We start from the raw sequence: 12,623 nt of genomic DNA on the forward strand, positions 1-12,623 counted from the left end.
ACTGTATGATCTCACTCATATGTGGAATATAAACCAACACATGGACAGAGAAAACTGGACTGTGGTTACCAGGGGCAGTGGGGGTGGGGGGTGGGCACAAGGGGTGAAGGGAGTCATATATATGGTGATGGACAAACAAAAATGTACAACCCAAAATTTCACAATGTTAGAAACCATTAAAACATCAATAAAAATGGCATGATATTAAAAAAAAAAAAAAAAAGCTTCACTTAAGTTCACTTATAAAATATCTTTGAAAATTTGTTTTATTTTGTGAGGTATGACAAACTCTAAGAGCAGTATTTATTCCCGGATGTTCACTCTAGAGTAACAAATTGAGAAAACAGAAATTGTACATGTAAGTGGGCACTAGTGTATCTTTCACAATACATACTAGTATCAGCTATAGTAATAAAGAAATATCTTTACTTATTAAAGAAGTATTAAATATGAATAATGAGCTGTCATCTGCATCATAAAATATAACATCATAATGTCACTCACTATGCTATTTTAAAATTATTTATCTTTCTACTCCATTAGACCTCAGCTCAAAGGCAATATAAGTCTTACTCTGCTTACCATAACTCCTGGCACAAAGTTAAAAACACAATAAATGTTAGTTGAATTGAAATAAAAATTGGCATTGTAATAAATTAAAGAATGCAGTTTCGTTTTAATGCAAGTTCAAAGTTACAAACAACGAGAAGATGGGGCCAATAATTAAAAAATATTTTCTTTTTTACAATTGAGGCTCTCCCAGCTTAAAGTAAAAAGCCAATATACTTTACTTTTTAAATAAGAATACAAGAGATCTATATATAAAATGACCAAAAAGAAAAAAGTGTTAAATCTCCTAAGTAAGCGACACATCTTTAAAAAATTACCCTATCATATGTCAAGGAAAGTTATCAGAAATTAGTACAAAATTTTCTAAATATCTAACATAGACTCTTCTCCAGTCCCCATTTTTTATGTCATTACTATCAAATGTTTGAATTGTCCTTAAGAAACATCTGACGGCTCTACAATCGGTGCTTAGAAAGTCAGTGTACAAAATTCATGCTTCCCCCACCTATTATCAATTATATATTTTATCCAAAAAAGAAAAAATCTTAATTCCAATAGTGAAAAGGATTTGTTTTATTGTGTTTTCCAAATAGATAGAAATAAGAAATATTTTTTTGATGAGAAAAAATTCATTACCAAGACAATCTATAACTGAAACAGTAACATATAAAATTTAGCTTTAAATGAGTCAGGTATTCTGCATTTGAAATTCAATTTCACAAACATTCAAGATTGGTGAATTTTGACAAGAAAAAAGACTAGGAGAAAGGAAAAGGACAACTTTTCAATAGACAGTAACTTATAAATTGTTTTTTAATTGCTTTGGGAAAACACACAGTATAGTTATTTAAGAAATGTCTTTTAAGGAAGACTTAAGTGCTTCAGGTCAAGTGGGCTTCAGACTAAAAAATATTGTAAAATTTGCCAAGAAAGTGAAATGTTAAAAATATTCTTCTCCTTATTCATTTAATTTCATGTTTAAGGAAACATAAGGCAAAATAAGTTTACCTGTATTTTTATATAATAAATTCTAGATCTATAAAAATTTCCTGGTTTGTGCACAAAAGCCAATGTTTGACCTTCATTGATCCATTTCTATGTAGTTAAAAAAATACAGTATCAAATCTTTCTCCCACCCCCCAAAAAACTAGAAGAAATATTTTAAATCATCAGTGTGTGAAGGTAGCTATGCATATCCTCAAGTGTACAAAACACACAAATATCAGTTTATTTGGAAAATTACTTTCATCATACTGTAAACATCTCTTCCCCTACATCTGGATATTTCAAAATAGTCTTTGGTATTATTAGCTATTGTGCTTTGAAACGGAAACTTAAGGGATTTCTGTAGCAGTGCTACATAGACATTTTAAGATATAAATAAGAAAAATGCACTTGGAATAAGTTATAATTAGCTGCTTTTGCATAATTTTCAAAAACTACAGTGTATGCCTAGTCACAGTTTTATCAGAAAGAATATCTCCTTTTTCAACTCCTTAATTTTAAGGAACACTTAATCATTTTGGCTAAAAATCCATTTTTGGAGTGGATCTGATGGATTGCATGACACTAAGCTTGGATGTTCTCCATTTGCTGAAAGGCACATTTTTAGGAATGGATTATATAGAAGTTGATCCTAGAATAAGAGGAAACAAAACAGACATTAAGTTTCAAGACTCATTGTTAACTGATAAATATGAAAACTACTTCATGGTCTCATGGACGCTACGGGAGAAATGCATACCAAATATACACCATTCTTAACTTTTAATCTTTCTAAGATCAACTATGTTTGAAAAAATCTTGTCAGTTTCTGGTAAACACCACCATTTATGCCACTATTGTTCGATTTACAGAAGGTATTACATAAACGAAGAGAGGTATACAGAGCAAGGTCTGAATCAAGCTTTCAAACAAGACACAGTCCATTGATATATCTGTAAGTGACAAACTCTTTAAAAAATCATAAGTTATAAAAGTCAGCCTTATAATATTCTACTATGGCACAAAAAAATTTTTAGGTAAAAATTGCTATGTTCCAGCTACGCCTTAAAACATATGTTTAAAAACAGAAAAGACTTTTTATGTATTCTCTCAATTCCAGATTCATGAAAAAATACTAAACCAGGGAGGAAAGAATCAATCACTTTAGGCGAGAAAAAAATAACGATTTTTTTCTCTCTGCCAGGAAAAAAAACGTGACTGTCGTAAGAAGCATTATAAGAAACTCTAAAATGACAAATACGGGCAACTATTATTAATTATTCACAAAAGTGCTGATCTGCATAAACCATGATTTAACTAAGTAACTTTACAATTATTTTGTTCCTAACAGTATTTAATTCATAGATATATTCTCTCTTACCACATGGGTAGACATACATAATAACAAAGTTAACAAAGACAGAAAAATTCTGATAGATAATGTCAATATACTATGTTTCATGCATTTTCCCAGAAAAGCAATTGGAGCTAACCAAAATAATTACATAAAGAGGTGAACTAATTGCACTGAGGTACCTTCTGGATCTCCCATATCTGTTCTCCAGTGGCAACTGTCTTGTGACCTTTGTAGGTACATGCCTTCAGCTGAACGAGACCTTGAGCAGCATGAAGACATAATTCCTTCTGGATGTTATGCCGAATTTCATGTTGAGCAGAGTATTCAAAGTACTGTAAAAGGAAGAATGCTGTTATTGACAAAAGCACCCTATTTCCTCAGTTGAAAAATAATGGTCCAATAAGAAAAAAATCAGCAACTAACTGAATAATGAAGTCATGTGTACTTCAACAAAATAATACAATAAAAATAGGTATCAGAAACTAAGCTGAGTTTTTATGATGGAAGATTACTATACACTTTCTTCAGCCTATCAGCAACAGGTAGTTACTTAATTAAGAAGGTACTGTCTTCCTCCCCATGTCAGAAATTGGAAGTTATCAGGTAGGATGGAAGCTAGGACCTGTATGCCACAGAAAAGGACCTGGAAACTTCTAGCAACCACATTAACGGCCTCTTTCTCCTCACAAGTATTCCTTCTCTCTTATTCATCTAAATTAATGGCATTTTCATTTAAACTGGGAACATTTACATGGGGTACTCTCCATGTATCAGTTTTCTTGCCTGTAAAATGGGTAATTTAATAGCTCCTATCCTATAGGGTTATGAAGATAAATGGGTTAATACATGTTAAACACTGAGAACAATAACTAGTACATGGAAAGCATTTCATACATTTTAGCTATTGTTACCATTATTGATGCTTCTCTCTTCCAATATATCCAATTAATTAGTCCCTTAGTCCTACTGAATTTTCCTCTTACATATTACCATCCCACATATCCTTACTTCCGTATCCTCACTTCTCTTGTTCAGGCACTCGAAATCTCTACGGCAACATCTCCAGCTACCTCCAATTTCTGCTCCTATAATCCAATCCACTCTGCTGCCAGTTAGTCTTTTATAACATTGATTTTATTCCCTGCCTCTTCTTAAGTGAGTCATGGCTATTGCTAAGATAATGTCCACACCTTAATTGGAACATGAAATCTTCCATTTTCAATCTTACATCAACTATTGCCTCAATTATATGCTATGCTCCTTTCACACAACTCTACCAATGCAGAATATGTGTATCCATAACTTTAAGACTTTGCTTTACTGTGCTCTGCCTAGAATATCCTTCTGGATCCTTCTCAGCCTAGCTAACTCCTTTTCATCCTCCAAAAGCCAATTCAAATATTACCTTCCTCTTTAGTTTTCCGTGAATTTGTCCTACTGCACAAAATTATACCCTTTTCAGGGTTCCTACAGTCCATCAGAGACAATCTTTGTAGCCCCCTATTAAAATTTTGTGTGTAGATAGCTGGCTTCCCCAAAGAACAAAGCCAGGCAGTGTATCTAGTAATAACATCTATTACAAATCAAATCTTTCATAATGTTGACATTCCAAAGATAAAATAAGTGAACAAAATTGATTTTCAATAATGAAATAATTAGTCTTAGCACTAATATTTATTGAGCCCTTATTATGTGCTAGGCAGGGACCGTTCTAAACACTTTATGTGTATTAGAGTAGGTACTTTACAAACATTAGCTGAATTACTCTTGAGTTCCCCTGGTCTTAGTCTCATGCTTAATTTATCTCCTTCCACAAATATAATATCAGTCATTTTTATAACTGGTATTTCTTCAGATGGAGACATTGAAAGCAAATGGGTTTAGGTCATGAAAATAGCACTCTGGCTATACTTCTTTAAGAAAGATAAACCTTGGGATCTCAAAGATAATAAGAAAGGCTGTCCAGTATTTTACTTTACTCATATTATTAAAAAAATCATTAAAGGGAATTTAAGGAATGGCAAACAGCTGAAGATACTTAGGCAACCAAAGAGTACATAATTAGCTAGCTGAGAACATTGGAGAGACTTACAACTTAGAACCAGGACAAATACCCTGGAAGAGAAAGTGGAAGAAGCAAAGCATTACGTGTCACAAAGCCATACTGACTTAAACTGCATTGCACCAGTATATTAGTCAGTTTAGTCTCATTATCAAAATACTTATTTTTACCTGGCATTATATATACACAAACTATTACAATCAAGTTTTATGTTATAAAAATATCATTATTCGTTCAAAACAGTAGAAGGGAGCATGAGGAAATGATCAAGTTAGATGATATCTCAAAAACTCTGAGCACTCAAGGAACTAAAATTCTCAAAGCAGTTTAAATGCAATGCTTGAATGAAAATAAAATTTAAAGGAAACCAAAATAAAATTGGTTAGAGTGATAGAAGCCAGAGGCATCTTCTTAAAAATATAAACCAGAAAATATTATTCTCCTGCTCAAGATCCTCAGATGGCTTCTGTCATGCTCAGAATTAAATCCAAGTTCCTTAATGAGGTCTGCAAAGCCTTATATGACCAGGCCCCTTATTGATGTCTCTGACCTCATTTCCCACTCCTCTCTTCCTGCTCACTCTCCTCCAGCCACACTGGCTTTCTGCTTGCTCCATTGACCTCCACTGGGCCTCTGGCCATGCATTCCCTCTGCCAGGATGTTCTCCTGGAACATCGTTCCTCTCCCAACTCCTTCAGGCCTCCACTCTAAGACCACAAAAAGGTCTTCCTGAATATCTGAAAATAACCCCCCCGCCCCCTCCCACCCACACATTATCTCCCTACTCTAGTTTATTTTTCTTCATACCCAAAGTTATATGTTTACTTTTTTTCTCTCCTTCTAGAACACAAGCTCTACGAGATAGGGACTTCATCGTTTTCACTCCTATAATAGTTCAAGTTATATTATCGGCTCTAGACAAATATTTGTTGAAAAAATATGTGAATTATTTCTCCATCCCAAAATTTCTAAAAGACAGACATATTCCTTTTATAATTTAAAAATTATTTTAGAGACAAAACTATAAAAACATCTCTATGGCAACAAAAAGAGAAAAACAGACAAAACAACGTATAAAATATATCTTCAACTTTTATGATCAAATACATGTAATGTTAGAGGAAGTCGGAGAGAAATTTATAAGTATTTATATTTAGTGACAAGACTTTTACAAACGAAGAAATATTTCTCATTGCTTAAAACCTTAATTTTTACTAGCATAGTCTAGTGTTATTTCCAAAAGAATGCTATTATTTATGCAATTAGAAAAATTTTAAAATATGCATATATATGTACACACATACACACACATATATACATATAGAGGTATATATGTATATAGATACAGGTATATATGCATATGTGTATATCTGTGTGTGTGTAGCTCTATCTCACTTCAGAATGACACCTTGACCATCCAGCGACGGATCCTGCTCACTAGCTAAGGCTTCCGGGCATCTGCATCATCTGCCCTCAGTACAGTGATAGGTTTGGATGAGTAAGGATTGGAACTAGATTAAGCTGAAACTGATGAGTAGGAAGACACATGGCAGAGCATGGGCCAGGAGATAAACTGACCCTTTCTTCTTAAAACTGACATCATCCAAGTCCCATTCTGTTAAAATAGGACATCATGAGTATTTAATATTGTGAAAATCCTCCACACCCTTCTTGGACTCTACACCAACATACATCCAAATTCCAGAAAAAAGACATACCAGGCTCGTCTCCTTAGTACACCTTTCTTCACACTTCTCTCACTCTGTTCTTATGCCCACCAGCCACCTTACTAACTCCTACATACCTTTCAAAAAATGTTTCCAAATGTTATCTTTCTCAGGAAAATGTATGGGCACCCAGTCTAATTCAGATGACCTCCTCCATACCCACAGAGCACTCTAACTGCTTTATCACAGACAACCTGACTGTAACCACTGGTTTTGAAATATAGATTTCCTGAAAGAGTTAGAATCTAAATTGCTTGAACTCAGCAGTGTACCTGGCACGCCGGGGTCTCTCAGTGAATTTGCTGAATGAACAAACAAGAGAAAAAGTTTAATCCTTCCAGGAGTTAACTTGTAAAAGGTAAGGAAAGGAAGCAAAAAACTAGAAACAATATTTTAATACGTTCTTTACCCATAGTAGGCCAAATGGGACATTTCACATTTGAGTCTTAATAGGTAAAACAGTCAGAGAGTGGTAATAAGCAGAGAGGTCATCAATGAAGGAGAATCAAGAACATACCGTTTTTTTAGAACATATTGAAACAATATCATGGTTGACAAAAATAACTTAGACTGCCGCTCTTTTGGTATTAACACTTGATGTCATTTGCTACTGAATCCAGTTAAATATAGCCTTTGTGTAAAATTCTGCAAAATCACCATGCCTCATGCAACATCAAAGATCCTCACAGAAGATCCTATTTTTTATTTCAAATGGCATTATTCTATTACTTTCTCATTTGCCTTTCTACTGAATGCATCAGCAAATTCGAACTGTTTTGAGAGCTAGAATGAAAATCAAAAGAAAGTACTCTGCAACTTCAATATCAATTGCCAAACTTAATCTAAAAACAGTTCACACACCTGTTGACCTGAATATAAAACTGATTTAGGACTTCTGGAAAACATGCAACGACTCACATGTGTATGTAGGTGCTAATGAGGAAAGAAGATCTTTAGCGCAGTGCTCACCTGGTTTCCCCCAAGTCCGTGACACGTATACAAAATTAATGGTTTGCCTCCTTGATTATTTTCTCCAACATCCAGACATAGAGGCTGACCAAAGCTTTTAATCTAAAGGAAAATTTTCAAGTTATAAAAATAAATTTTTAAATCTATGTGGTATATATTTTTGCAATTAATTTCAGGAAGTACTGTTAATAATAATGTAAAATCTCAAAAGCAATAAACCAGAAAGTATTTCAGCAATTTTCCCTGAACCACATAAATGTTGCTGGTAAGGAGTATACCAAGTAAAAAGGAATAGGAAAATACTCACATATCCAGATATAACAGGATTAAGGTCTGGCACATATACTTCTGGATAAATATTGTTCAGATACCATGTAAAATTTTTACATTGAAGGCGGTGCTTTATTTCAAATCTTTTTGAAAGATCACCAAATGATTTCTGGAGAAAGATGAGAAGTGAAAGGAATACTTAATCAAAACAGCATTGATAAAGTACTTCAAATGCTATTATTTGTATTTATATTTAGATCTTAAAAAAAAAAATTCTGGGCCAAAATGCAAAATGCAATTTAACTGCATTCACCACTCATTCAGACAGCAAGTATGCCTGCCTGCTCGTTTCTGGCTTCACAGAGAACCAGGAACCACTGTGGGGCTGAGATAGTGCTATTTTATTCTTCCTTTTTGCCGCAAACCTCCCCCACGGGACAAAGATCTCTAGCAAAATGCTGTGGGCAAAGAAATAGTAGTGGCAGCATCCAAAATTGATCCCAATTTATATCCAAAAGTGATCTGTAAACTGAGATGTGAGAAAGCAGGTATAGAGAAACAGAGCCAACACATAATGTAATTTATATCTTTTCTCTAGTCAAGACCAACAAAAAACAACAGTTGGGAATATCTTTAAGTTTTAAGGGTGTTGCTTACTCTTAATAGTATCACCTAATGATATCTTAACAGTAACAATGTATAAGTAGAAAAAGGCAAGTTTTTAATTAATTGCATTTTATTTTTCTTTATTTTACAATTTTTTTAAAGAGCACTATTAAACTAAAAAGGTATTTAGTCTATAGGCAAAATTTTAAAGAAAAATAATATTATATTTGGTACCCAAATATATGAAAAAAGGTAAATACTCAAGCTTATCAATTCAGCTAAGAAAAATTTTTTCTCTGCCAACTTCAATGTCTTGAACCCAGATGTTTTAGCAACAAGTATGAAACTGTAAAAGACTTCTGGCTGGCTTATGCATTTTACCACCTAGATCAATTTGCCCTGTGGTAAAAACAGGGGTTTGCTGGCTCATTGGCACCTTTGTGGGTGACAAGAGAGCATAAGCTGTATTTAGCACCCACTTGCCTGCTTAGCCAAGTACCCTTGTGCATTACACAATCTGCCCAATTTGTCTTGGTGGCCTTGGGTAAAAAGATAGAGATCTAACCCAGCAGTGGTCTGACTTTGCATACTACTGACAGGTTACAGGGAGACCCTGGAGACCAAAGAAAAGGTGGAAAGAGGTTACCACCTTTCTTTCTGACAGTCTAAATGTTGATGCCCTTTAATCCCAATCCATACCGTACCCCCACAAGTTAGCACTGTTTGTTACAAAGAGTTCGGTGCCCATCACTGAGGCATGTTCTTAAACTGCCTAGTTCATTTACCACACCCGATATTAAAACAGTTGGAACTCAGTTGTAATGTATTAGGCATCACGATTCTGCAGAGCTTTTATCTACGACAGGGCAATAGCAACAATAGTATCGTACATTTGTTAGCACTTATTTCCTTATTTCACAGCTACTCTGGGAGATTGGCAAGTATTTCATCTCTCAAGACAGAGAAGGAGAGCGAAGAAACTTGGTTGAACACACACTCCATGTCCTGCCAATCTCCCACCCACCCCACTAAGTGCCATCCCCGTTTTACAGTCTCAAGGGGCTTTGCCGAGGTAACCCCTCCAGTGAGTAGTGAAACCAGAACTTGAAATGGAAAAGACTTGATACTCCTGGTTCACTCTCCTGCCATATTCTGACATTGTCTCCATTTCCAGTTCAAAGCCACTTAGCAGCTTGATGTAGGTGTTAATCGCATTACCTAAAACCAGTTAAAATCGGTTCCACTTAGAGTAAAATACTGAGCCACGGCAGTTACAAAAACTAATATCTTCCACCCTAAAAAGGAAACATCAAGCAGAATGCCTAAATTTTTTAAAAGTAGTTTACTCGATTTTTCCTTAAAAAAAAGAAAAATGGCATCAATAAGTTATATATTTTAAGAATTAAAACACCTAGCTTCAAAAATAACTTTTTAAATCTTTTGTACTTGAGTTGACTCAAATAAGTAAAAGACATGTGAACTTGGTATAGATTTTTACTGTAACCTAATTACTTAGCTCTAACTTACTTGTTTAACAATTTTTGCTGCATCTGTGTTTCTCCTATAAAATATTTCCTTGTATTCATCCATCCAGACTTCTGCAAGGCGAACTTGGTTGCGAGCAATCACCTGAGTGCCTTTTGGAAAGGAATGAGGGCTTTTGCTGCGAAAAACATGTCCAACAACAGAGCAAGGCATAATCTCCAACTGCCCACCACATTGCCATACCTGATAATTAATGATATTTGTTTAAATTGACAGTATTTTAGAAAAATCAAAGTGTTGCTTTTAAGTTTACCTTTAAGATATTAATAAAAACAAAATATACGAGAGATTTATTACAACTTCACAGATAGTCTTTGTCCTCTGCCAGTTCAACTTAAGTTCTTAAATATTAAGAACAATTTTAGTAAATGGTACAAACACTAAAGACAACAAAAGCATATTTTCAGAAAGTAATTTAACAAAATAGTGATATCAGATCTTTCATTAAAATGAATCCCAAAATTTCTTTTCGTTGAAACAATTATGCAAGCTCTCCAATATACATAGAAGACCAAAGGCTCTTCTGCATCTGACTTCCATCTTCTTATACAACCTACATGGTCACTTATCTTGAACAACAGATTCTCTGTTCTATGGCATAAACTGGCAGTCTTGGAGTAAATGCACCCAGACTCTATTTACTCCTTGCATATTCAATTTTGTAATCAAGAAAACAATTTCAGATACCCACTATTACCAAAGTACAATCTATTAAATTTGTGAAGTAGTTGGTCATTATAAAAAACTCATATGTACCTATTTAGAGAGAAAGGGTCAAAAAAGCTTATTTGCATTAACTCTAAATAAAATGGCAAATCATTATATCAACACCTAGTCACTTAAATATCAAATTGGTTCTGCCATAAATAATCACTAAGCAAAAAATCTAAAATGAAGTCATGCCTAATAGAATGTGCTAGTATTAGGGCAAGTGATCATATTCTTTCTTTTTTAAACAAAAGAGAAAATTCAGTAATATGTTCAATTTAACAAACTGTGCCTGAGATCCAATATGTGCTAGGGGTTGGGAATACTGAAAGGAATAAAATAAGACCCCTTCCCTTAAGAAGTTCAAACTTGGCTAAAATCATCACTGCTATTATGTGATGGAGCCAGAGGTAAAACTTAAATCTTCTAACTCCTAGTTCAGTTCTTTTTCCACTACATTCCAGCCTAAGGGATGAAAAATGAATGACAAAGTCATGCAGAAAATGAACTAATGAAATCAAATAAGCACATGTGGAGACCATCCAAAGTCTTTGTTTCTCATATTAACTTTTAATATGTATAGAAAAAAAAAAAAAGCTCATTTAATCCAAAGAGTTAAGTTCAATGTCCTTAAAATTATACATAAATGTTTTTCCATTCTGACTCCCTTGATAATCAAGTCATTTCCTGAAGCACTAGATTTCATTATATTTATCTTGGCTGGAATTCAGTAGCTGCAAGTGCATTAACTGGTGTTATTGCCTGGACACAGGCGTTTAATTGATTCCTCTTGTTACATTCACAGCAATGAATAAATATTTTAAGTTACATTTTAAACGGAGATACTGTTATTCTAAAATTTCTAGCAATTAAATTTTAGAAAGCACAAAAAGTAAAGACTGTACACTTCCACGATAATCAGTATCAGCCAATTAAAACAAATATTTTATTATTTAATATGCTCTGTTTTTATAAACTTACTCTGAAAGACATTTCTATATTTTCACCTCCCCAGATTTCCATTTCTTCATCGTAAGTTCCAATATATTCAAAATACTCTTTTGATATGGAAAAAAGGCCTCCTGCAAAAGTGGGTGTTCTGAAAAATAATCCAGTTGAACGTTGTTATAAAAGTCAAATACGAAAAAAAACATATTTTAAGAGCAACTGAATTAAATTCACCAACAAATTAAAGAGAAATCACAATTGTAGAGCTTTTATATAGATTAATAAAAACTAAAGATGCTATCTTCAGAGTCAAGTTTTTGTGGGGGAGGAGAAATGCTTTAAGTATCCTTTCCCAGCAGAGCAAAATTATGGTGTCTTCTAACCAAGCTTAAAGATTCTTAAGATTATGAGGAAGACATAAGAGCTCACTTAATTATTTTTATTTATTTTTTTTTTTTGTGAGGAAGATCAGTCCTGAGCTAACATCCATGCTAATCCTCCTCTTTTTGCTGACGAAGACCGGCTCTGAGCTAACATCTATTGCCAATCCTCCTCCTTTTTCTCCCCAAAGCCCCAGTAGATACTTGTATGTCATAGCTGCACATCCTGCTAGTTGTTGTATGTGGGACGTGGCCTCAGCATGGCCGGAGAAGCGGTGCGACTGGTGAGAGCCTGGATCCGAACTCGGGCCACCAGTAGTGGAGCGCGCTCACTTAACCGCTAAGCCACGGGGCCGGCCCCAGCTCACTTAATTCTACTTACTACTCGGTAAGGTGACGTGTAAGTAAGTACATAAATGACTTTTCAGTTCCCTACATATAGAATGTGTGTGTTTTTTATTTTTAGTGTGAGCTACCTTGGAGGCAATTACTGTAAA

The 12,623-nt window shown here is 34.3% G+C and overlaps 1 protein-coding gene across 1 annotated transcript in view; it reads right to left on the reverse strand.

Annotated features, from left to right (window-relative positions):
• Positions 1–258: 258 nt before the first annotated feature.
• The window catches only part of GALNT3 (polypeptide N-acetylgalactosaminyltransferase 3), a 50,740-nt gene continuing 38,375 nt past the window's right edge, over positions 259–12,623 (reverse strand). The window contains exons 6-11 of the mRNA XM_058549166.1: positions 11,780–11,897; positions 10,073–10,273; positions 7,977–8,108; positions 7,670–7,771; positions 3,091–3,243; positions 259–2,206 (exon numbers count right to left, since the gene is read on the reverse strand). Of these exons, the coding sequence (XP_058405149.1) occupies positions 2,084–2,206; positions 3,091–3,243; positions 7,670–7,771; positions 7,977–8,108; positions 10,073–10,273; positions 11,780–11,897 (829 nt within the window). The 3' untranslated portion in view covers positions 259–2,083. The remainder of the gene's footprint in view (positions 2,207–3,090; positions 3,244–7,669; positions 7,772–7,976; positions 8,109–10,072; positions 10,274–11,779; positions 11,898–12,623) is intronic.

The sequence above is a fragment of the Diceros bicornis genome, chromosome 10, assembly GCF_020826845.1.
Source record: "Diceros bicornis minor isolate mBicDic1 chromosome 10, mDicBic1.mat.cur, whole genome shotgun sequence".
NCBI classification, from domain to species: Eukaryota; Metazoa; Chordata; class Mammalia; order Perissodactyla; family Rhinocerotidae; genus Diceros; species Diceros bicornis.